Genomic DNA, 24,266 nt, shown 5'->3' with positions numbered 1-24,266 from the left:
ATTCAACAAAGGCCAACAATCATTGCAGTTTTTATTTTGTCAATGTCCTGAAAGCCACTTACATTATTAAGTTGATGGCTTTAAAATTGTGTTTCAGGGACTTTTAGGTTCCGGGGATCATTGTTATCATTCTCATTTCCTGGGGAAAGAGAATTCGAACAAACTGTTTTGTGCCTGCCCTGTTTCCTCCATGTTTGCAGGGCTGTACCAGGAATGGGTGTGACACTTTTGTAGAACTTGATAAATTTACTAACAGTCTCCTGTTTGCCCACCCCCTGCTGTAAATAAGGCATGGTACTTTATCTCTCTGTATCTTGATTTCTTCATCTGCAATAGCAGCCAGAACCCACCGTTTAGGATTTTGATGAGGCTTACATAAATGAGCCCTGTGTATGTCCAGCATAGCCCAGTGTCTGGCCTGCAGTCGGTGTGCAGTAAGCATCCCTTCGACAGTCATATTTTGAGAGCCTTCTGTGTGCCAGCCATGGCCTCGTACTATGAGTCTATATACAATAGTGAATGTGACATAATCCCACCATCACAGAGGTGTGTCTAGAGCAGGTGTAAACAAGTAGAAAGAATTGCAGTGAATTTGGGATGCCATAGGCTCTGGTAGGGCAGACACTGAACCTGGCCTTGAGGGCTGTGCCTCTCAGAGGAAGGGAATGCCTAAACTGACATCTAATATCAATAAGAATTCAGCCAGGGGAACAGGTAGTGGCATCTACAAAGACTTAAAGTGTTGCCCATGGAGTTTTCCAGGAAGTATGAGTAGTTCAGTGTCTGATAGGAACATAAGTATGAAGGGAGAGAGGAGAGCTGAGGCAGGCAGGCAAGGGCCAGCCATCCAGGGCCTTGTAAGCCGTGTTAAAGAGTCTGAACTTTATAGGGCAATGGAGAGCCATTGAAGAGTGTAAATAGGGGAGGGACATGGTCAGGCCTTCTCCTTCTGGGCCATTAGAAACCCAGTCCTTCCATATAAAATGCTTGGAAACTGCTTAACCATGTTAATAAAGTAAGTTGATATTTGTAAAGATCAAGGTAATTCTTAAGTAAATTACACACCATGACCACGTATATAAAATTCAGATGTGTTAGCGTCCCAAACCCAAGCTTCCGAATGGTTCCCTTGCTACCAAGTCATGGCAGAAGTGTTTTTAGTGATGGCTTTCTTCAAGGTTTTAAGCACCACTTTTACTAGATTCTGACTTTTCCTCTCTATTTCCAAGTACGTTTTATGAATTAGATATTTTTTCTACAGCCCAGTTTGAGGATATAAATTTAGGCTATATACTAAGTGATAGTTCCAGGCAATAGGAACAGGGGGAGTGAGACCCAGGTACCTTGTGCACAGGCTCACTACCTCTCCCCCCACCCCCACCCAGTGCAATTTCAGGAGGCCTGTGACGGGTGCACGCAGACCCAGGCCAAGCTCACAGCAGTCCTCTCCCTCTCTCACCATCCGTATCTGGGAAGGCTTACCTGGGGCTCTTGGAGCTAATTTTGCAGATGCACCAACTGCTTCCAACAGCACTGAGCCACCATCCAGGCACAGCATCCAGGTGCCCAGTCAAAGTTCCCTTTTGGTCTCTGGGATCCATATCTCCCCAACCCCCCAAGGAGAAAATCTTTAATCCTTTGTTTGTTTGGGGGGATATTTATTTTTAAACAATGTCATAGTGAGTGAAGAAGAGTGTTTCCTGCTTACCATTGCACCATTTTCATTGCAAGACTCCACCGGTAGACAGTGGCAAGATGCTGTGATTGGTCCAAAACTCTGAGCCAATACTATATTCCCTTATCAGTGGTGACTTGTTTATGTATCCTCACAAGAAGTGAAAAATTGAGAGTTATTTGCTAGTGCTAATTAATTATGTTCCTGCTTTATATGATTAATTTGCATGAAAAATTCCACCTGGTAGTTTCATCATAGGTTCATGCAGAGAGCTTCAGCAAGAAAGGGAGAGGGCTGGGAGGAAACTGACATGTGAGTCCTTGCTCAATCCAGACACTGTGTCAGGTACTTGACCTGTTTCACTTCTGAGCATTTCTCAGAATCTCCTAGGAGCTATCCATATTTGCAAATGGGGGACGCCAAGGCTCAGAGATGCAATATAAGTTGCATCCAAGCCCTCAGTCCCCTGAGCCTCTGCTCTGTGCACCCTCCCATCAGGCTGTGTGTATTATGCCAGCCCTGCCCCAGTTCTGGGCAGAGAGGCCCTTCCTTTGCCAGAGCTTTTCCTTCTCAGGGTGGCCTTAGTGTCATGTACTGGGAGCTGAGGTGAGGAAAAGGAGCGCTCAAGTCTGGCAGCCTCCTATTTCTCTGGAGAAAAGCTCTGTGCACACTTATGACTGGGGCTGGCTTACTTAGCCTCTCTATGGCTCCATTCTTTCATCGGAAAAGTTAAGATTATATTATCCATTTCAAAGAGTTGTGAGAATTAACTGACATAATGGATGTGAAGAGTTTTTTAAAGATGCCATACAAAACATCATTCTTCCCAGTTGGTAATCTATATATATAAAAGCCTAAGCAACCGTTACGACCGGTCAACTGGTCGCTATGATGTGCACTGACCACCAGGGGGCAGATGCTCAATGCAGGAGCTGCCTCCTGGTGGTCAGTGTGCTCCCACAGCCAACCTCCTGCGATCCCTCTCCCCAGCCAGCCGGCCCCGATCGGCCCTGATGGGGACTGGGCGAGATGGCCTCGATCAGCCCGATCACCAGCCAGGCCAAGGGACCCCACCCGTGCATGAATTCGTATAAAAATAAGAGGCAAAGTTCAAATCAGTGGAACCCTGGCGTTTGCTTACTTATATAAAGAAAAAAGTGATTGGACAGTAAGTGGTTTGGTTTTGCTTGAGTTTCTTAGCATGTTATTTGTTATCCTGGAAATCATCACATGTGAGTCTGTCTCATCCAGAGCATTTGGAAGAAAAGCTGAGCAGCTCTGTTCACCTGAGGGTCTGGAGGTGGTCCTGCATCTCACCTGATGGGTTTCCCCTGGGCGCTCCCTCCTCTGTGTGTCTGGATTTCAAATGAGCGTGATCTTAAATGTCACTTACCCTATTGTTGGAATTAGTTAATATAAGACAATTTAAAGCTCTACTAGTAATTTATGTAATCAAAGGAATAAGTACTTCTGGCTGATTTCAGTATCTCTTGTAGTCAGTACATTTTCAGGCTAATTTGTTGTGATTGAAATGTTCTCTTGTGAGATGAGCTGAACCTCTGTTATATTTCAGAAAAACTGAGCAACATGTGAGGGAGAATCCCAGTAGAAAAAATGTGAAACCATTATTGACGCGTTTGTTTTCCAGTTATCCTGTCATTACTTAGACAGTCGTCATATGTAAGTTCCATTTAGCAGTGTTAAAACTGACTTGAAAGAAAACGTAAAGTTTATCATTTGTTACAAGGAGAAGCTTGAACTAATCAAATTCCAGTCAGATGAAGATACAGAGTAGTGTATCTTCGGGACACTACGTAGCAGAATAGAAGAACTCTGGGCTCTATGTTATGTGGACCCGGATTCAAATTCTAGCCCCACCACTACCAGGTGACTTTGAACAACTCTTTGTTTAAATAGGAGATCAGTTTAGCGGGGGGTAAAGGTTTGGTGACTGTCACACAGGTTGACCACTTTGTATAAATTACTATTATGTTATCCTCCTAAGAGATGCCTATTGGAAATACTGCACTTGAGCCGTATGATTTCTAATTGTCACCCCTTTGAAGGAGATGCCGATTTTGCAGAAGGAACGTTAAGGTGCCTCTCAGAGCCTCAGACTCCTTGCTTATAAATGGGTAGGTTTCCCACTTCATAAGAGTTTTTAGTAAGGAATAAATGAGCAAATTTGTCAGGTACCAAAAAAGTAAAAGTTATTATAGCAGTCCCCCTTATCCATGGGGGACACATTCTATGGCCCCCAGTGGATGCCTGAAACCACAGATAGTCCTGAACCCTGTACAGGATTGGGCAAAAGTAGGTTTACAGTTGTATGTGAAACACAGTTTATGCTTGTATTATTATTAATTATTGCATTATTTTTCATATGAACAACTGTAAACTTTTGCCCCACCCATATATACTGTTTTTTCATATAAACATACCTATGATAAAGTTTAATTTATAAATTAAGCATAGTAAAATATTAATAATAACCAATATAAAATAGAATAATTATAACAATATACTGTAATAAAAAGTATGTGAATGTAATACCTCTCTCTCAAAATATCTCAACTTTTCCATTTAATATTCTTGGGCCACGGTTGACTGCAAGTAACTAAAACCATGGAGAGCAAAACCACAGGTAAAGGGGGACTACTGTATATGTGTATCAATATTATATGCGTGTAGAACTGATCATTTTTCTTTAAAACAAGCTAAAAGACATCTGTTTAAGATGGGCTCTGCAGCGGGCGAGGGTAGGTGGAAGTGGGCAAAGCAGGGATTAAGGGGGTGGTGGCTCGGAAAGAGACTTTGCTTTGGGCGGTGGGTGCACAATGCAGCGTGCAGATGATATTTTGTTGAGTTGTACACTTGAAACCTGTATGGTTTTGTGAACCAATGTCACCCCCCAATAAAATAAATAAATAAGTTTCGTATGCCCCTCCGCCCCCCCCCCCCCAAAAAAAAAGATTGGCTCTGCCTTTTTTTCCAGCCCCTTTTTGTGTTTTTTAATGAGTGGCTTTCCAAACTTGACATTAGCTTAAAGGCACTTTTAACTGAGCACAGCCACATAGGACTGGTGACTTCTTTTCATAAACTCCTTGTAAGTGATTAGGGGCGGGGCCGTTGGGGGAGCTAAGAGACCAGCAGCGTGATGATTGAAGAGCGGTACCCTTGGCCTAGTCAAATCCCACTTGGAATCCGGGCACATGTGGTTTCGTTTAACACCATGCTCAGTAAACTCATGGTATGGGTTTGTGACCATCAGGCATTTGTTGTTGATATGTGAGGTCACCACAGTGGGGGTGTTTGTCAACCAAATTAAACTTCCTCTTAATGACCTAAAATAATTGATTCAGAAGGCCTTTAAATGAGCCACGGCAGTGTGTAGGCAAGCTGAAACCCAGCATTTTCTGCACAAATTATTGCATGTTATTGTTTAGGATCTTTTTGTTTGGGGGCAGGCAATGAGCCTGAGTTTGAATCCCAGGTCCACCATTTGTCTGTGTGCAACTTGGGCAAGTTACTGAGCTTCTGTGCATGTGTGCCTTAATGTCCCCATCTGCAGAATGGGAACAACTGCCTTAAAGTGATGACAGTTCAGAACAGTATGACTGAAGTTCCATGCACATTAATTAGTAGACCCTCACTCAACAGTAGGTATTATTATTAATAAAGTATTTCCAATAGGTATCTCTGGAGAAACTAGTTTAATAATGTTGTACAAAGTGGTCAAACTCTATGTAGTAACCATACCTTTTTTTCCTGCTAAACTAATCTCTTCATAAACTGCTCTCTATACTAAACTTGAACATCCATAGAGAAACATGTGACTGAAATTGAACTCTATAAGCCTCCCCTTACATATCCTTTGATTCTTATCTAATCTCAAAGTGAATTTAAAGTTTAATATTTAAGATATATGCCATTTTAGACTACCAAAGAAGTGGAGTTTTTTCTTTGCAATTGAATTCAGATATTAATGACTAGGCAAAGAGTGGGGCCACCGTGTTATGTTTGTTTAGAATCAAAGGCATTGGCTCAGGGCTTTTCCTAGGAATGGTGAACAGTGACACTAAAGTTTTCTTTTGTGGTTGGAAGTTATCAACATTCCACAGGTTTATGTGTCCTGCCTAAAATTCTTCCCTCCATAAATCCAAATATCTGGAAAAAACTAAAAGCTTAGGACTGGGGTGCCTAGACTCCTGGACACATCTTTAACCAAATAGAATATGTTGAACCTTGGCATCAATTGCTTTGAAAGATCCAGCGATAATAAATTTACATCCTGCCTCTTCAGCATTTTATTGCAGCTATTTTATACTGGCCGAATGGGTTAAATTGTGAAGCTTGATAAGTACATATGCACATTACCCATCCTTCGCTTTAGAAGGGAAAAAAAAAAGGAAGAAAAAGATAGCTATGATTTTGGAAGTCATCCCAATTTTTAAAAATAAGAGAATTTGGACATTTTGGCATATGGGCTTTTTTAAATGAAATTTCATGGAACTGAAAACAGTCAATTTTAGGTTTCCAAAAATTGTTTTGATTTTCATTGGTATAAATTTGCTCCACATGGTTTTAGGGAAGTTCTGAGAGATGCATTTAAGACTTCAGGGTTGATTTTTTTTTGTCTGAGATTTGTGATTTATTTTTTTAAAGGTGATTTTTTTTCTAACTCAAAGTATAAATTGGAGGGGACAGAGTTCCATTTCTGGGACAGTTTTTGGTAATGACATTGTTAAGCATTGCAAACAAGTGGACTTGGGCTGAATTATTGAACATCATTTCAGCACCATTTGGACATTGCAGTGCAGATTGCTCTCCCCCCATCTCTGGGGTAGAGTTTCGAGGCCAAGGGATTTGGGCCGTTCCATTAGCAGCAGCTGCTGGTGATAAGCAGCATGAGAGTCACCTGTGTAGGGTCAGGCTTATTGAACATCAAGGTTCAGCAGTGTCGGAAGAGAGGGAAGATGCCCAGGAGGGGGCTCCAGGCCACCTGCTGTGTGAGGATCAAAGGGTTGAAAGGTCAGAGGGCGCAGCTCCCTTAATCATATCTGTCTGTGCAATAGCTATTTCAGATTGTAAATCTTGGTGATTTCATTAAGTCCTCCTGGCTGCTACTGGGGCATTGAAATAATAAAATTTTATATCTGTAGCCTTTCCTGCCTCTGGCATCCAGGCCAATACATTCCCTGCAAAATGGGGTGTCTTCATGAAAACCTTTCCTGGAATGGCAGAGCTGTCCTAATGATGCTGCAGACTGGGAAGTGGGGTTCACAGGACCTCATCTTCTGGAATAGTTTGTTTAAGAAGAAAAAAATCACTCAGACCATTTAGCAGCCTTTGGGACTTAGGTGGCACCTCTCTTCTGAAAAGCAGGTCACAAATATGACCTATTACTAAACGCTCCAGCTTATGCGCAGGAGGAGAGCTGTGCTCTCCCAGTGCTGCTGCTTACGAAATAGGCCTGTTCTGGAGGCTCCAGGGGCCTTTCTTCTGGGCAGCCCCAAGCAACTGGACAGACATTACTTCCCACTCCGCAGACCTTTCGGGGTTTTTAGAGACATGTCTCCTGAATATGACTTTCCAAATATTTTTTCTAGATCTTAAAGTTGTTATGGACCTTCAGGGCTCCTTGGCTCTTGGGCAAGACAAATCACAGTAATGGCTACCCCTTTACTGCCCATATGTTTAGGACCCCCTGTAGTTTGTTTGAAAAGTTAAGAGATTTTCACAGTGAAGGTGCCATTTCTGAAATTTAAAGTGTTCCTTTTCACCGGGAGATAAGTTCACTCTGATTAAGTCCGTAATTCTCACTAAGCCATGTTTATGGGGGCAATAAACAATGTTTCAGTGTGCTTGTTAAATTGGGTTTCCAACCTCTCCACTCTTTAAAAATTGACATTTCAAATAAAAGGCAGGTGGAGATGGGAGTCCAGGTTTTCTGTGCTTAGTGATGAATGAATGATGGCAAGTGGCAGTTATGTGGGAGGAATGAGGCCCTGTTTTATTAGAAGGTGACCCCAAACCATTTTGGGACTAGGAAATCACATCTCTTTATACCCCCAGTGAAACTTTTAAATTCAAGTTCCATCGTTTCAAATTGGATGGATACTATTTTTGAAATACTGCCAGACGTATTATATTCATCTTTTAATTTTCACAACAAGTCTGTGCTCTAGTAGTGGTGACCCTATTGTACAGATGATGAAATCTGGACACAGAGAAGTTCAGTAACTTGTCCAAAGTCACACAGCTAACAATTAGCAGGACTAGAATTCAAACCCAATTATTTTGTGGTGTGAAATGTTTCAGTGTGTGCAAAAGAAAATTTTGACACTGGCCCTACTTTTAGGATCTGTTTGTTATTATGTATCTAGGCTATGATAAGGCTACCCATGGAAGTTACAAGAGAAATATGTGACCTGGTTGGTGTCCTCAGTATTTGCTAAGCCAGAAAGTAGAGGGGGCTACACAGAGGGGACAAGGGGACCAGGCTTTGGGACCTGGCAGTCCCAAGCTCCAATCCTAGCTCTGTTATCACTCCAGGGCCTGGGGAAGGAGCTTCAGTTTTCTCTTCTGTAAAATGGTAATAATAAAACCTATTCCATGATGTTGCTTTGAGGATCAGATGAAATAATATATTTTAAAACATAGTATTTAAAACTCTGCAGTGTTTTATAGATGACTGGTAAGCATTATTGCAGTATATGTGAATGTAGTAGGTTAAAACAGTTTTTTTAAGGGAAAAGTGACAGGTACACAAGAAACAATTAGAAACATCACTAAACAAGCTTTAATTGAGGGTCCAAGTATATGTTGCCCCTGTGCCTGGCTTAGGAGCAGAGAGAGGAAGTAGTCAGGAGGCTTTATGGAAGAGCAGGGTCTTACGAGATAGAGGTAGTCATGGTGCTCTATGCCTGGGCCTTCTTCCCAGTGTACCAAGCTCTCTGCCATCTCATCTCTCGACTGTGCTATGCAGCCGTGGTGTGAGAGGTTGACACCGTCCTCATCCTTTTTTTACATATGAGGAAATGGAGTCCCCAGCAGTGGGGAAGCGGCTTCAGTTTAAGGCAGAACACCATCAGAGTCAGAGGTGTCCATTCCGTGGGCTTGTAGAATGAGCCCCAGCAGCGCTAGCAGAACCAAGCTCATAGAGGAGACGGGCTGGCACTCACCACGCTTCTGCCTTACGGCTGGTGCTCTCTGACATGCAGGGTCTACAGCATCTCCCTTCCTCTTCTCAACAACCCTGAGTGGCAGGATTGTGACCCCCATGTCACGGAGAAGGAAATTGATGCTGAAGGCGGTGAAATGCCTTGCCTAAAGCTACCTAGCTAGTGAGTGAGTGAGCCAGGACACCAGCCGTGGGGACTTCCTGACCCTGGGCCCAGGACCAGCCAGGGGAGGGAATCAGGCAAGCTCCAGTGAATGGAGATGGCCCACCAGTGAGGTCTCTTCTACTACACATCACCGTGCCTTTTCTTAGTTGGTTATAATTTATCCCACCACTCCCCATCCGCATCCTCCCACAAGTAGGCTGGGAGACCCTTAAGTTTAGAGATCATGTCTTAGTCAGCTCTCTGTCCTTAAGACCCAGCATAAAGTTGACATGAATGACTGACTGAATGGGTGAATGAATGAATGTCTGGTGGATGGATAGTCAGCCCCTTTGCTGACCTGGGTTGGAAATCTCTGGATTTGTTAATGAGAGTCGGTGCTTATTACCTTGTGAGGAGTGGATTTGGTCTGACCCAGGAGGTGCTTACAGCACTTCCCTCCCCTGCCAAGCTTCTGTTTCTGTTTAAAGCACACTGGGAAATTCCAGCGGTATTTTCGGGGGTCCTCTGAACTGTCGGGCTTGGATTTTTAATTTTGTGGAGCAGGAAGGAGCAAATCAGTGACTCCTGGCTCCAAAGAAAAGCCACTGCGTTTATCAACTGCTTGGCAGCTCAGTGACCTTTGGGGCCTGAGGAAGGGAAGGAAAATGTCACTCTTCCCTCTGTGTTTATCCGAGATTTCAGGAGGGAATAAAGAGTTTAGAATACAGAATATTTGCCTTTCCTTTTCCTGTCCTTTCCACTTTTCCTCTGATTTCTCTTTCCTTTCCTCCTAGGAGGCCACCAGGTCCCCATGCTGTTCTTTGTTATGTGCTCATATATATGCGCGTGCATTTGAGCACACTTTGTGCTGTAGAGTGGACAGAACATTGATTCAGATCCTTTTTCTGACAAAAGCCAGTTGTACAAATATAGGCTATTTAATCACTTTAGCCTCCATTTTCTTATCCATCAAATGGGTATGATATCTGTAGGAAATCCTCTCCCCTGGGAACTTTAATGGAGCCTGGGCCAATCACCAAGCTACTTAAGGACTATTCTTCTAGTACTTGCCTAGCAAACATCTGTTAAATTACAGTTGCTCAATACCTCTGTCCATCAAAACAGTGTGTCAGAGCAATTAGTAAGAGGAGTTGGGTAGTACAAAGGTATTGGTGTTCAACTGGGTTCAGTGTTCAGCTCCACTACTTCTAAATTGGAGGACTTTGGACAAGTTATTTTACTTGTCTGACCCTCAGTCTCTTTGTCTCTCCACTGAGGTGTCATGAGCATTATATTAAAAGGTACATGTGAAGGGCTGGGCCATGGGAGGAACACATCAGCCCGCAGCTCTCACTTTGTTGCTGTGAAAGTCAGTAAGAGGACGGACACAGAGCATGTAGCGCCGTCCTGGCCTGCCCAGGCCCCGGTAAAGTCAGCTGTGACTCCGCATATCACATAACCAGGGTGCAGTTAACCTACGAGGTGACTTCAGGAAGCCCAGAACAGCCAGTCAATGAGGATAAAGTTTGGATGAACCGACTATTAAGATGTAATTTCTGGTTTAGTCTTAACCATATCCATCTGCCGGGGTCCAACCCCAGCAGGTCCAGGGGTCCCCAAAGGTGTGGACGGAGTCGGCGAAGAAGGAATGTCACGGAGACAGCGTTCAGTTGATCAGAAGCCTAGCCAGGATCTCCAGCCAAGTTCTGGTCTCGATCTCCAGAGAGGTTCTGGTTAGGATCTCCAGCCAGGTTCCGTGTCCATGTTCTCTTGCTAGGTTCTCCAGCCAGGTTCAGTCACCAGGTTCTAGTCAGGCTCTCCTGCCAATCTCCGCAGTCAGGTTCAGTCCAGGATCCCCTGCCATGCTCTCTCGCCAGGCTCTGCCTCCAGGCTCCGAGGCCAGTCCCTGTCCAGGATCCTCCGGCATGCTCTCTCCAGCGAAGTTCTTCTGTCTCTAGAGAACGTTCTGTGTAGGTTCTGTGCCTAGGCTCTGTCTCTCTTGGTCCTGTCTTCCAAGCCCTGTGTTCTAAGTTCTGAGTTCTAAGTTCTGAGTGTTTCTGTCTTGTTGCATCTGTATTTATACCAGTTGATTCAATCCTATCAATCTCTATTACAAAGGTTAGGGCGTTTCTTATCTCCATTCCAGGGAGTAAAGATTATGTAGCTTAAGCATGATTGTCCGTAGTTAAAGTGATTAATTACCCGCCTGGCACTTAGTTGAGGGGTTTTATTCCCTCCCTAACTTCAGGGGAAAATCCCTACTTGGGGATTCAACCTTTCTCGGAGAGGTGACCTTGGTTAAAACACAGCGCCAAGAAGGTGAGCAAACATATTAAGAACCGTATGCTATATATGGCAGGTCCCTTGAAACAGCAAGGATGGACCGGCTCCCGGCATCCATCCTTAAAATTTAAAAACAAAACAAAACTGCAGAGAGGTCAGACTTAAGGGAGACAAAGTATAATGAAGGAGCCTTGTCCGTTGTACCCGTCTCATAGAGGAACACTGCACGTCTTTGAGCCAAAGCAGTGTGCTGTGGGTATGATAACCCTAGACTCAGGAGAAGGCTGTGTCCTCTTGAAGCAAAGTGTCCTTGCAGGAAGTTGGTCTGGGCCCATACCCTTTGCTTGGTGGTCTAGTTGTTAGTCTCAGAGGTGCTGGCTTGGCCATAGGAGAGGAGACTGTGCTTATGGCCCTCAGGGATCATTCATTCCAGAAGGGAGAATTCCTACCTGTGGTCAAGGCCAGCACCCTGGGCACATGGGAATATGGCCATTTAGGTGCAAAATAAACATTTCTATTTTTCTTTTTACTTAACCTTCTCACAAGTCTATGTAGTGAGTGGTTATATCCCCATTTTATAGATGAAGAAATTGAGGCTCCACTAGGTTATAACCTGCCCTGAGTCCTGAGTAAGAATTGAACAAGATAGAATCGAAAGCCCAGCCCATCTGATTCATGTTCCTGCTGCTCTCCCAAACCATGCTGACTCCAGACTACAAGTATCTCAGAAGGTACCCAAGAATGTTGCGTTTTGCTCCTCACTGGAGAGGGGGCCAGGACAGATTAAAGACGCCTGGTGTATACTGGAGGCGTCTACCTTTGCAAACTAATTGACAGTGAAAGTATTCTAGATTGAATCCTTTTTTATCAATAGAATTATTGCTACCTTGTTTTTCGTAATAACTTAATACACAGTGCTTGTTAGATACTAGACTTTATCCTAAGTACAATACATGTTAACTCATTTAATCACCATAACAGTCTTATAAGTGATGACTTCGTATTACTTACTTTTTGTAAACATTTTACTGAAATGTGAGATTTATAGGGAAAAGTGCACTCATCCAAAGTGTACAGCAAGATGAGTGTTTACAAGGGAGACCCACCATGTAACCACCAGCAGATCAAGAAACAAAATATCACCAGCCCTCCAGAAGCCCCTCTTGCCCTCCTGTAATCATTCTTCCTCCCACCCAAGGGTAACCATTATCCTGGGTGTCAGTACTATTTTAATCCTGTACAGATGAGGAAACTGGGGCATGGGGGAGGTGAATAAAAGGTTTGCCCAAGGTAGCACAGTTGTCACCGGCAGAGTTGGGATTCAGGCTCTAGCAGTCTGGCTCCAGGAATGTGCTCACATTTCTGAGACAGCCCAGAAAATAACAGTCGGTTGGTGGTGGTTTAAAGTAACCTTTGGTCTGAGAATCAGGTGTTTAAATTCTTAGTCTTGGAACTCTAGTCCATTTATTGATATAACTTTCAAACTGCAAGGATAGAGACTCACTTTTCATAGCTCCCCTCCCCCATTTATTGCTTACTCACTGCAATCAGGCACTGTGTTAACGTCTTTATACAAACTAGCTCAACCCTCACAACACAGCTGTGCAGTAGGTGGTATTTATCCCCATTTTATAGATAAGAACTTGGTAACACAGTAGCAGAGGCAAGGCTTGAATCTGGCTATCTGATTCCAGAAACCACGGTCATCTTAACCACCACATTAACTCCTATCTCGCCTCCTGTGTCAACTGTGAATTAATTCTACACTAATTAATCATGGTAATTTCACGTGATGGTTATCATTGCCATCATTATTGTTATTCCCATTGCACTTCCTTGAGCAAACTCCAATTTGCTTACACTGGGCTTGCGTTGTCCGTTTGGGCTTACGTTGACATCTGCTGCAAGGCCTGCCTCCCAGTAGAGTGAATCCAGGCACAGTATTTCATTCATTCTCCAATTAGTGAGCACTTTCCCTCTGCAGGTATGGCGCTGGGCATGGGAGACACGGGAACAAATAAGACATGCCCTGTCCTGACGATGGTCCTAGTGAAGGACAACAGAAAAGAACCACTTACCCACATGTGCCACCTCAGGACCCACCACCTCCATCCTAGATCAGTGCTCAGCGGAGGAGCACAGGTGGAACTGGGCCCTGCTCCACCCCAGCGTTCAACTTCCTCAGCCAGGGAGCGCCAGGTGCTCTGACCACTCCTTGGACCTTCTGGGTTACATTGTCAGTGCAAACACTCGCTCTTTATTTTAAGACATGGTTCTAAGTCCTACCTTTTGTCATAGCTACCCAGTCTTCTCCCTGGACAGGTAGGATGACCCCCAATCTGTGTGAGGAGCTGGTGCGGTTTGAACAAGGATAGGTGACATTTTATATTTGAGGGGGAAACCCCTTGTTTCCAACTTTAGAAAGTCAGGCTCAGTAAAGCCTTCTTAGCTGTAGTAGAGTGATTCTCAAGTGGCCCCAACTTTTGTGTAGGGAAGTAGATCAGAATTTCTAGGAGCAGTGGATTTCCATGCTTATTCTAAAAGGGCATAAGTGGAAAACAAAGTTTTAAAAAATCCTGGACTAGACAAAAAATAGAAGAGGAAGGCAGGGAGCCAAACACAGCTGCAAATCAGAATGTACATTGGGTGATGGCCTAGGGAGAAATTACCTTGTCGTGTAGCATTCACCATCATTCATGCATTGCTATTTTTTATAGCCTATCGTGATTTTATTCTATGTTCTGGACATAGTACTAATGTGTTTATCAACTTCATTGGAGTATAATTTATTTACAACAAACCATCCATTTAAAATGTATGATTTGTTCATGAAACTACTTCCACCACAGTAAAGATGTAGAATATTCCCATTACCCTCAAAAGATCGTTCCTTTTTATTTAACCAATGTTTATGTTAAGCTTCTCATGTGCCAGGCACAACTCTGAGTACCTTAAAAAGATTAAGTAGCCCATTTAATCTTTTTTAAAAAAATATATTTTATTGATTTTTACAGAGAAGAAGGGAGAGGGATAGAGAGTTAGAAACATCGATGAGAGAGAAAAATCGATCAGCTGCCTCCTGCACACTCCCTACTGGGTATGTGCCCGCAACCAAGGTACATGCCTTGACCAGAATCGAACCTGGGACCCTTGAGTCCACAGGCCGACCCTCCATCCACTGAGCCAAACCGGTTAGGGCCCATTTAATCTTTATAACAAGCTGATGAGGTAGGCACTATCATCCCGTTTATAGAGGAAGAAACTGAGGTCCAGAGAGATTAAGTGAAGTGCCCAAGTTTACACAGTTGGTGAGTGGTGGAGCTGGATTACAACTCAGACCAGCCTCCAGATCCTGTGTTCTTCTCCTAAAGGTTGTGCTACCTCTCATTCATCCATCTCGTGACCCCCAAGAAGCCCACTGACGAGGGGAGGAATTGAACACTTGTATGAAGAACTCCAGAGTGACTTCTCCTTGTGGTTGTGGGAATAGCCACGGGCATACACAGGGAAAGGCGAACTTCCTGCTCCCTCTGGCCCTATGGAGTGAGGCTAGCCAGGCTCCACTGAGTTCTCAGGGACTCGCGAGAGGGGACACACAGGCAGCTGAGCCACGGTTAGGCAAATGCCCATTCTGGATGTCCTGGCAATCATGAGAACTCTTTTATATACATGCGCTTATCTTATCCTCACAACTCGATGAGGTGGGTACTGGCATGATCCCTGTATTACAAATGAAAACTTGGGGGATTTAAGAGGTCAAGTGAATTGCCCCAGGCAACCCAAGAGGTAAGGGGCAATCCAGACGTGACACTTAACTCCTCTTGGCTGCCTTGACCAACTCCTTGTCCTGAAAGGCAGGGGTCAGACTAAGTCTGTCAGTGACAAAGCATAAAGGGAAAGCCATTTTTTATTAACAATGTTTATGGGAAGATGCCACTTTTGTGTATTTCTCTGTGCAAGAAATGCCATTTGGAAAGCATTGTGCATGTCAGTATTTTTTTTCTTCTTTCTGAAAAAAAGCCTATGGAGTCTGGTGAGGGGAGGGTTTGCAGCTGGCAGGAGCTTTGGCATATGTTGTAACTAAAAAGAGAGGGAATGTGTTGGTGGGACAAGCTACCGGAGCCGTCTCGGTGTGCGGCGGTACTAGTAAGTGTTTTAATTGGGTAGAGTTTTTGGAGGACTATTTTGACATCTGCTCGTGTCTTTGCTGATTTTTCTTCACTTAGAGTAGGAAACACAAGCTGTGGATGAAATGACTTTAAAATAATTGGAAGTAAAGCTATCTTTTTCAAAGTTGAGTTTGAGAGGGACACTTTTTAAGAAGTAGAAAGTAAATTCCACTTCTAGGAATCCATCCTAAAGCACAGATTTCACAACAGCATTCCATACAATAATGTCTGAACAACTGGATATGATCACCAACAAAGAGGCTTGGATGGGTTTGTTTCCATGAAGTGAAACATTTTGTAACAATTAGTAATGATCTTTATAAAGGTTTTAATGAAGTGGAGCACTGCTTATATGGTAATAAATGAGAGAGTCAGAAAGAAACATTAAGAATTGTTTCAACTGTGTTTTTTAAAAATAGGGATTGGAGCAGAGGAATGTGGAAAGAAATACACAGAAATGTTACCTCCAACTTTGGACGCCTGTGTCTTTCCCGTTTTTGTACGGTGGGCCTCTGTAATTTTCCTGACACAAAAGGCGAGAGAACACAGGTCCCGAGCGGGTTGGTGTAACTGCACGCCCAGCCTTGGTACTTGTTCTGGGATGTCTACAGAGTCTGGCTTTTGAGTCAGACCCGGCACAAACGCCAGCTCTGCCCCTCACTAGCTGTGTGACTTGGGCAGTTGGTTTGACCTCCTTGAGCCCTGTTTCCTTCTTGTTACCATGGAGATGATGGTATCTCCCTCATAACATGGACAGGATTAAATGACCTGGCACCCTGTAAGGATCCAACTTCCTTCTCCACAGCACCTCCCTCTCCCACCCGCAGTTTGAGATATTTTGTTGGGTTTTATGTCTTTTTCATTCCCCTTGTTCCATGAGCCTTTCACGGATAAGGCACCATCCAGCTGAGCTGGCCTCCGATTCTTTCCTTGGGACCCTGAGCTTCAGGAAGGCTCTGAGTCGAATGCCATGGGAAGAGGCCTTGCCACCCGGAGGGCAGCATTGTCCTACGAGAGGAAACTGCTCACCCAGCTCCTGCCTGGGCAGTTTGGTTTCTAAGGGGACCCTGGCCGGCTCAGTCAGAAAAAAGGGCCAGGTTTTTTCCTCTCCTTCAGCTTGCTGCCATTGTTGAAAAAGTAAACACTCCACACAGCTTAACCAGCAAGTCCTCCAGTCAGGAGTGGGAAGTAATCAAAAGCCTGTTCCAGCCCAGCCGTGGAGAGCCCACAAGGGCTGGTCTGTGCCACTGGGGCCCCACGGGAACACCGAAACAGTGCCAGAACTGGTCCACACCAACATTCCGCTCGCTGCCTTTCAGCCCCTGCAGCCTCTCTCCAGTGGCCGGGCCCCACCCCCTTGTATTTGGAACTCTTTGGAAGATCAGAAGAGAAGAAAGATAGGTAGGTAGATAGGTACATAGATACATAGATGGGTGATTTAGGGTGCAGGGCCCTCAGCTCAGTTGTCAAAGCCTCCCCAGCTGAGCTATGGCTCAGCCCCCTGTGGCCCCTTTTCTGATTCTGTTTCTAGTGCCACCGTCTTTGAAGTGAGAGCCCAGCAATTACTAAGAAAGGACAGAGGACTTTTGCACTAAAGCCACTGGCTCTACAGCTTTCAGACCAATCAGGGCTGACGTATGTATCATAAAAGTAATAATAATAGCTACTATTTAGAAGCAGCCCAGCAGCCCAGGGGAGAAGTGGGGTAAGGAGGGCAGTCACAGTTATCCTCTCAGTTTTACAAAAGAAGAAGCCACAGAGTAGCCACATAACCTCGGGGAAGGCCACATCACCTCTCCGAGCCTCATTTTCTCACCTCTGAAGTGGGGATGGTGATACCTCCCCTGCAGCTACATTGCTGAAAATGAAAGAATCTGTGAAAATGCTTTGTGAGCTCTGAAGTGTGTGTTAGTGAAAAAGGTTGTCATCGAGGCTGTTTTTGTAACTTCCTGCTAGCACACTGCTGTGTTTAACCTGTCAGATTGCAAGGGGAGGCAGCTAAGGAGCCCTATGCAATCAGGAGTCTCAACGTTCTCATCTGTAAAATGGGGACTATGCTTTGTGAAACACTGGTGATGTGTACTGTTATCAATGCTGTTTGCTGATAGCACTTACCTTGTAAGTAAGGCGGTCAGTTAATATGAATGCTGGGGTTTGGAGGGAGAATAAATTTCTAAGTAGCCAATCTTGTCCCTCCTCTGTAGGTCTCAGCCCATAGTAAGCCTTTAGTAAAGTTTATTAATTGATTGGTAAGTTTGTGGCCGAGGCCCCTACGGCCTGGAGACGTCGGTAGCAGAAGTTTGAGGCTCCTGGTCTTATTAAGTGGAAGGGTTCCAGGATTCTGCCCTCTGGGAGTGTTATTTCAACCCCAGGAAGTTTCAGACCAGCGAGGCTCCACCCTCCTGCTGGGAGGAATCTGGAAATGTTTACTTAGGTACCAAGTTCTGTCCTAGAGGCTGGGGTTTGAGACAAGGAACATAGACCAATGTTAATGAGCACTTACCAAATCCTTTTGTTGGTGCTGGTTATGATGCAGTGGGGAGCCAAACAGGTGAGCCCCTGCGGGAGCCCACACCCCAAAGTGTCAAGTGTCACTTTGTTTCCTATTCCCCTTCCCCAGAGAAGGCCAAGGGAAGATGTGTGTCCTCATGGTGCTTTGGTGATTTCTGTTTTGGAATTTTTTTATTTGCAGAAAGTTCGAAACATGGCCCTGGATGATGTCGTGATCTTAAACGTGGACACCAACACTCTGGAAACCCCCTTCGATGACCTGCAGAGCCTCCCGAATGATGTGGTAGGTAACAAGCCCTTGGGGTCTGACCCCATGTGACACATCTGTGGGGAAGGGGAAATGGGGGACACCTGTGACTTTCCTGTGGCCTAAGGATTGCACTGCGGTTCTCTGTTCTCTCTGGGAGCTTTGTCTCAGTTCAGTGAAGGAAGTTTCCTACACTTTTGCTCTCAGCTCACCATGAGGTGTTGAGGGAGTCATTGTGTTCTGTGAAGATGTTCCATCTGTAGCATAAACAACGGCTTCCATTCACTGATTTCCTGCCCCTCTAAGCCTCTTCTCCATCCGTCCTAAACGCCACCTGATCCAAGCCCTTATTTCTCTCTTGCACTGTTACCAGCAGCCTCTGAACTGGTTCTCAGAACTCCAGACCTTCTTTCTCATGACCAGTTACCTTTTGAAGCATCAATCTATATATATATATATATATATGTATATATATATATAAAACCCTAATATGCAAATAGACCAAACGGTGGAACCACCCAACAACCGAACAACTGGTTGCTATGACATGCACTGACCACCAGGGGGCTTGCGCGGAACATGGCATGCATCGGCAGCAGGCGGAAGAGTGCGTAACATGGCAGACCACGGTGGGATGCTGGAGCAAGTGAACAGGGGTGCCAGACCAAGGCGGGGCGCCGGTCGCTGTCATCGGGGCGCCGGTCGCTGTCATCGGGGCGAGACTCTGGTGGTTACTGAAAATTCTTTGCTCCCGTGTGCCACAGTCCCACCCGGCACTCGAACCTGCTGCTGCCACTGACCCTGCTCGCACTCACACCCGCTGTCGGCGCTGAAGCCACCGCTTGCACTTGCTGCTGGCACCCGCATCAGCCCCGATGGCGTGGCACCCTCAGCGGGTGCGAGTGGCAGCTGCCAGCCCCAATCGCCCCTCAGGGCTTCTCCACCTCCCCTTGCTCCTGAGGGACAATTGGGACAGCAGGCGCCACTCACACCCACTGCTGGCGCCAGCCCTAATCGCTCCGCGTCGTCAGTGGGTGCAAGTGGGGCCGGCGCCATCAGTGCGTGGGAGCAGCAGCAGTGGGAGTGGGGCTGTAGACAGGAGACCGGAGGCCACAGCAGGAGGGGCTGGGCGGGGGTGTGGAGGATGGGCTGAGACCTGCCCCTGTGCCTACTGCGGCCTCACTGCCCACAGTTCTTTTCAAGGTGCATGAATTCATGCTCTGGGCCTCTACTTTAACTCTATTTCCCTAATTTAGTTATATTTAGTTATAGTTATGTGTAACTAAATCTAGCTATACTTAAAACCATTTCATAATTTTTAAAAATTTTCTAAAGACAAAAAATCCTTCCATAACTTCCCTGCACCTATAGATTAGAGGCATGTTTCTTATATTGGCTTTGGAATCAGACCTGTATTTAGATGCTGGCTTCTTTGCATACTAGCCATGTCATCTTGGGCAAAATTGCTTAAGCTCTCTGAACCTTAGCTTCCTTATAAGGTTGTTGTGAGAATTAAATGTATATAGTATCTGTAGACCATGTCCTAAGAGCTCTATAGACTGTGGTTAATATTAATGAATTATGGATGCAAATGATGACTATCATGGCATTCAAGGCCCTCCTTCATGATGTGACCCTCCTGTTTTCCCTGAGCTTTAGCTCTCTCCTCACTGCTTCAAACCCTGTGTTATGGCTGTTTGGAACTGTTAGTATTTCTTCCAAATTTACCTGTTATTTCATAACTTCATACCTTGCATACAGAGTTTCTTTTTTCCCAAATGTCCCACCCCATCTGTCAATCTTCAAGACTCAATCTTTAAGACTTAACTCTAAAGATTAGGCTGTAAAAACCTTCCCTGATCTCTCCAAGTAGATTTGACTATATCTTTCCCTCTGTACCCACAGCTCTTTATTCTGCTTGTATAATTATACTTATCTTCCTGCAGGATAATTTATTACACATTCTGGTTTTCCCTTTTAATTGTGAGTTATTTGAGGGCAGGAATCAAGTTTTATTCATCTATGTTTCCCAGGGATCTAGCAGCCACTGAATAGATAGATGGAAGGATGGAGGGGACATATGGATTGGGTTATTTTGGTAGATGAAATCTTGCAAAACATGGCATTTGTGCTGGAAATTTTATTAAAAGAGGCCTTTGTTCTGTTTCTAGCCAGAATGGAGTAATTGGAACTAGATTTTTGCCCCTGCCATTAATGACTAAAACTCAGGACAAATATGAAAACAACTGTTTTCACATACTGGACAAAAGTAGTACAGGAGTATGATCCCTGAGAGAAAGGAAACAAGTAAGATGAGTTCTGTGGTCCCCCTGGCTTTCTGCCTGGAGGCATTTTCTGGACCCTGGGCCAGGAGCGGGGGTCCCCAGCCAAGCACAACAGTCTTGCTGAGTTGAGGGGTTACAGATCTGAATTCGAGGAAGAGGTGGTTTCAATTTGTGGGCCAGATATTCAGACAGGAGCAAGCTAGCTGCTCAGCAAAAGAGCTTCAGAAGTCTGAATTGGGTCCTCTTGACTAATCTGCCTACCTATAGAGCAGGGGTGGGCAAACTTTTTGACTTGAGGGCCACAATGAGTTCTTAAACTGGACCGGAGGGCCGGAACAAAAGCATGGATGGAGTGTTTGTGTGAACTAATATAAATTCAAAGTAAACATCATTACATAAAAGGGTACGGTCTTTTTTTTTTTTAGTTTTATTCATTTCAAATGGGCCGGATCCGGCCCGCGGGCCGTAGTTTGCCCACTGCTGCTATAGAGGGAGCTCACACCGACTGGGAATCATTCAAGCTCTGACCCGCCAGAAAAGGAAGATGTTGGTGATTACTCAGGACTTTCATCAGAGACCCTAGAGGCAAAGCCTTGGTAGGATCTAAATTAGTATCTAGAGCAAAAATAGCCCTTTCCTAACAAAGCTTAAAAATCAGGCCTTGAGGAACGTGAGAGAGGGTTGCAGGGGTGCTGGTAATGTGCTGATTCTTTATGTCAGTGCCAGTTCTGTCGGCAAGCTATCCTCAAGAGAAACACCAATGATATTTATACTTTTTGTTTGTGTGTTAAACTTAAATAAAAAGTTTTAAACAAAACTATTTCCTTAAAAAAAAAAAGCTTTAAAAGGATCAACCTTATATGCAAGAAATTCAACCGCCTGTCAAAATAAACTTCAACCCTCTTTAAAAGAAGACAACAAAATCTAACACTCAGCAACATAGCCTCACAGTAACTAGCAGCCTGTCAAAAAAAAGTACCAGATGTTGACAATCAGGAAAATGTAACCCATAACCAAGAGGAAAATTCATCAATAGAAACAAATTCAGAAATGACAGACACGATGGAATTAGCAGACAAGAACCTTACGATAGATATTATAAAGGTTATAAATATGCTCATGAATTTAAAGGAAGGCCTGGATTTGATGAGGAGAGAAACAAAAGATATCAAAAGAATGAGAGGGAACATCTAAAGGTGAAAAATATAATACCTGGACTGAAAATTTCACTGATAGGATTAAGAAGATATTAGACACCACATCTTAAAAGATCAATGAACTCAAAGACATACCAGTAAAAACTGTTCACTATGAAGCAGAGAAAGGAAAAATACTGGAAAAGGTTAACAGGCCCTTCAGGATCCACAGCCCAATATCAAGAGGACTAAAATACAGGTAATTTGAGCCATAAAAGGAGAGGAAGGTAGGGAAAGACAGAAGAAATATTTAAAGAGATCGTAGGCAATTTTTTTCAGTTGTGATGAAAACGATTAATGCAGAGTTCCAAGAAGCACATTGTACCTCAAGCTTAATGGACCCAAACAAAACCACACCAAGGGTAGATTCTGAAATTACTCAATACCAGTGGTAAAAACAAAAGCTTAAAATTAGCTAGAGAAAACACACACACACACACACACACACACACACAAATGAAAGAAGTAATGGCAGAAGACTTCTTGTAAAAAAACTGCACAGCCAGAAGTTAATGGATTGACATTTTTAAAGTAATAAAGGAAAATTTTATCAAACTAGAATAGTATATCCAGTGAAAATATCCTTCACAAATGAAGACACAATTAAGGCCTTTTCAGAAAAACAAAAAGTGAGAGAAATTGTCAGCAGACCCGCACTACAAGAAATGTTAAAGGAAGTTCTTCAGATGAAAGAAAAAGGATACCCTAGAGAACAGTAAGGGGTGATGAATGCCAGAAATAGTAAATATATGGGAGAATGTAAGACTCCTTTTCTCATTTTTAATTTCTACAAAAGGTAATTGAGTAGTTAAAGTAGAAATCATCCCTATGTTCATAGCAGCACAATTGATAATAGCTAAGATCTGGAAACAGCCCAAGTGCCCATTAGTAGATGAGTGGATAAAAAAGCTTAGGTACATGTATACCATGGAATACTATGCAGCAATAAAAAGGAGGATGTCTTACCCTTTGAGACAGCATGGAGGGACCTGGAGAGTATTATGCTAAGTAAAGTAAGTCAGCCAGAGAAAGACAAGTATCACATGATTTCATTCATAAGACTTGAAGCAGAGAGTCATGGAACAGACTGACATACCTCAATGTGGGGTTGGGGGGACAAGAAGAGATAAACCAAAGAACATATATACTTATATGCATAGCCCATGGACACGGGCAATAGCGTAGTGAATGAAGACCTGGAGTGGCTAGAAGCTGGGAGGAGGGGGAGAGTGGGCGGGGGGGTGGGGGGGGCGTGGAGAATGGGAGATATCTGTAATACTATCTGTAAAGCTATAAAAAATATATTAAAAAATAAAATACAAAAATACACAGTTGACGCTGAAAAAAAAAGATCCAGAGACATAGAAGCATAGAACAGATCATTAAATCTCAGAGGGAAGGCAGGGGTGAGTGGGTGGATGGGAAGAGATCAACCAAAGAACTTGCATGCATATCTGCATGCCCCATGGAAACAGACAATAGGGTGGTGGAGGCCTGGGGTGGGGGGCGGGTGCAGGCTATAAGGGATCATTGGGAGAATAAAGGGAACATATGTAATACTTTCAACAATAAAGATTTTAAAAAATAAAGTAGAAATCACCAGTGTATTGTGTATAATAACATAGCTAGAGGTAAAATATATGACTATGATAGCACAAGGGACAGGGCAAGGGTGAGAATGGAGGTTTGCTGTTTTAAAGTTCTTAAATTATATGGAAGCCAGTATACTATTATTTGTGAGCAGACTATTAAGTTAAGGATGTATATTGTAAACTTTAAAGGAGCCACTAAGGAAAATAAATAAGATAAAGATACCTGGCTAATAAGCCAATATTGAACACCCAAAAGATTTTTGAGGAAAAGAATAAAGGAATCAACATAAATGGAACAAATAGAAAAGTTAGCAAGATGATAGATTTACCCAACTCTATTATTATATTAAATGTGCATTACCTAAATACTCCAATTAAAGGAGATTAATAAATTATATTTTAAAATAAGACCCAGTTATATGTTGTCTACATGAATTCCACCTTAAATATAAAGAGTTAGAGAAATGAAAAATAAAAGGCTGGAAAAGATACCATGCAGACACAAATCAAAAGATAGTGGATAGAGGATAAGAGGCAAATCTTCCTTATTGAAGAATTCCAAATAGCATCTGTAGATACTCTCCTCCCTAGGAAAAGAGCTTAATACTCCCACCCCAAACATCCACACACATGAGTGTGGGCTGAACTTAGTGACTCACTTCCCCAAAAAAAAAATAGAGTATGTAAAAGGAAAAAAAGTAATGTTAGTGGAGAAATAGCAGGTACTCCTTTAATCCAGTGATCTGGGTTTACATCACCAGTGATGCCATGTGAATATCATCTAACCCTGATATGATGTCATGAGAGGGATCCATCACCCCTCTGCTATTCTTTCCAAAACCCCAGTCAAATCATGGCAGAAATGTCTGATGAACCCAGATTTGGGGCATTCTGTAAATTACCTGATTAGTACATCTCGAACTGTCAAGGTCATAAAAATATGGGAAAGACTGAGGAACTTCACAGACCAGAGGATACTA

The 24,266-nt window shown here is 43.7% G+C and overlaps 1 protein-coding gene across 12 annotated transcripts in view; it reads left to right on the top strand.

Moving 5' to 3' along the window:
* DENND1A (DENN domain containing 1A) overlaps positions 1 to 24,266 on the top strand; it is a 471,719-nt gene that overhangs the window by 287,059 nt on the left and 160,394 nt on the right. For all 12 annotated transcript variants that reach the window (XM_059657971.1, XM_059657972.1, XM_059657968.1 and 9 more), the window contains one exon: positions 18,148 to 18,249. In XM_059657971.1, the coding sequence (XP_059513954.1) occupies positions 18,148 to 18,249 (102 nt within the window). The remainder of the gene's footprint in view (positions 1 to 18,147; positions 18,250 to 24,266) is intronic.

The sequence above is a fragment of the Myotis daubentonii genome, chromosome 11, assembly GCF_963259705.1.
Source record: "Myotis daubentonii chromosome 11, mMyoDau2.1, whole genome shotgun sequence".
Lineage (NCBI taxonomy): Eukaryota > Metazoa > Chordata > Mammalia > Chiroptera > Vespertilionidae > Myotis > Myotis daubentonii.
Note: the sequence above shows the minus strand (reverse complement) of the source record. Positions and strands in the feature narration are given on the sequence as shown.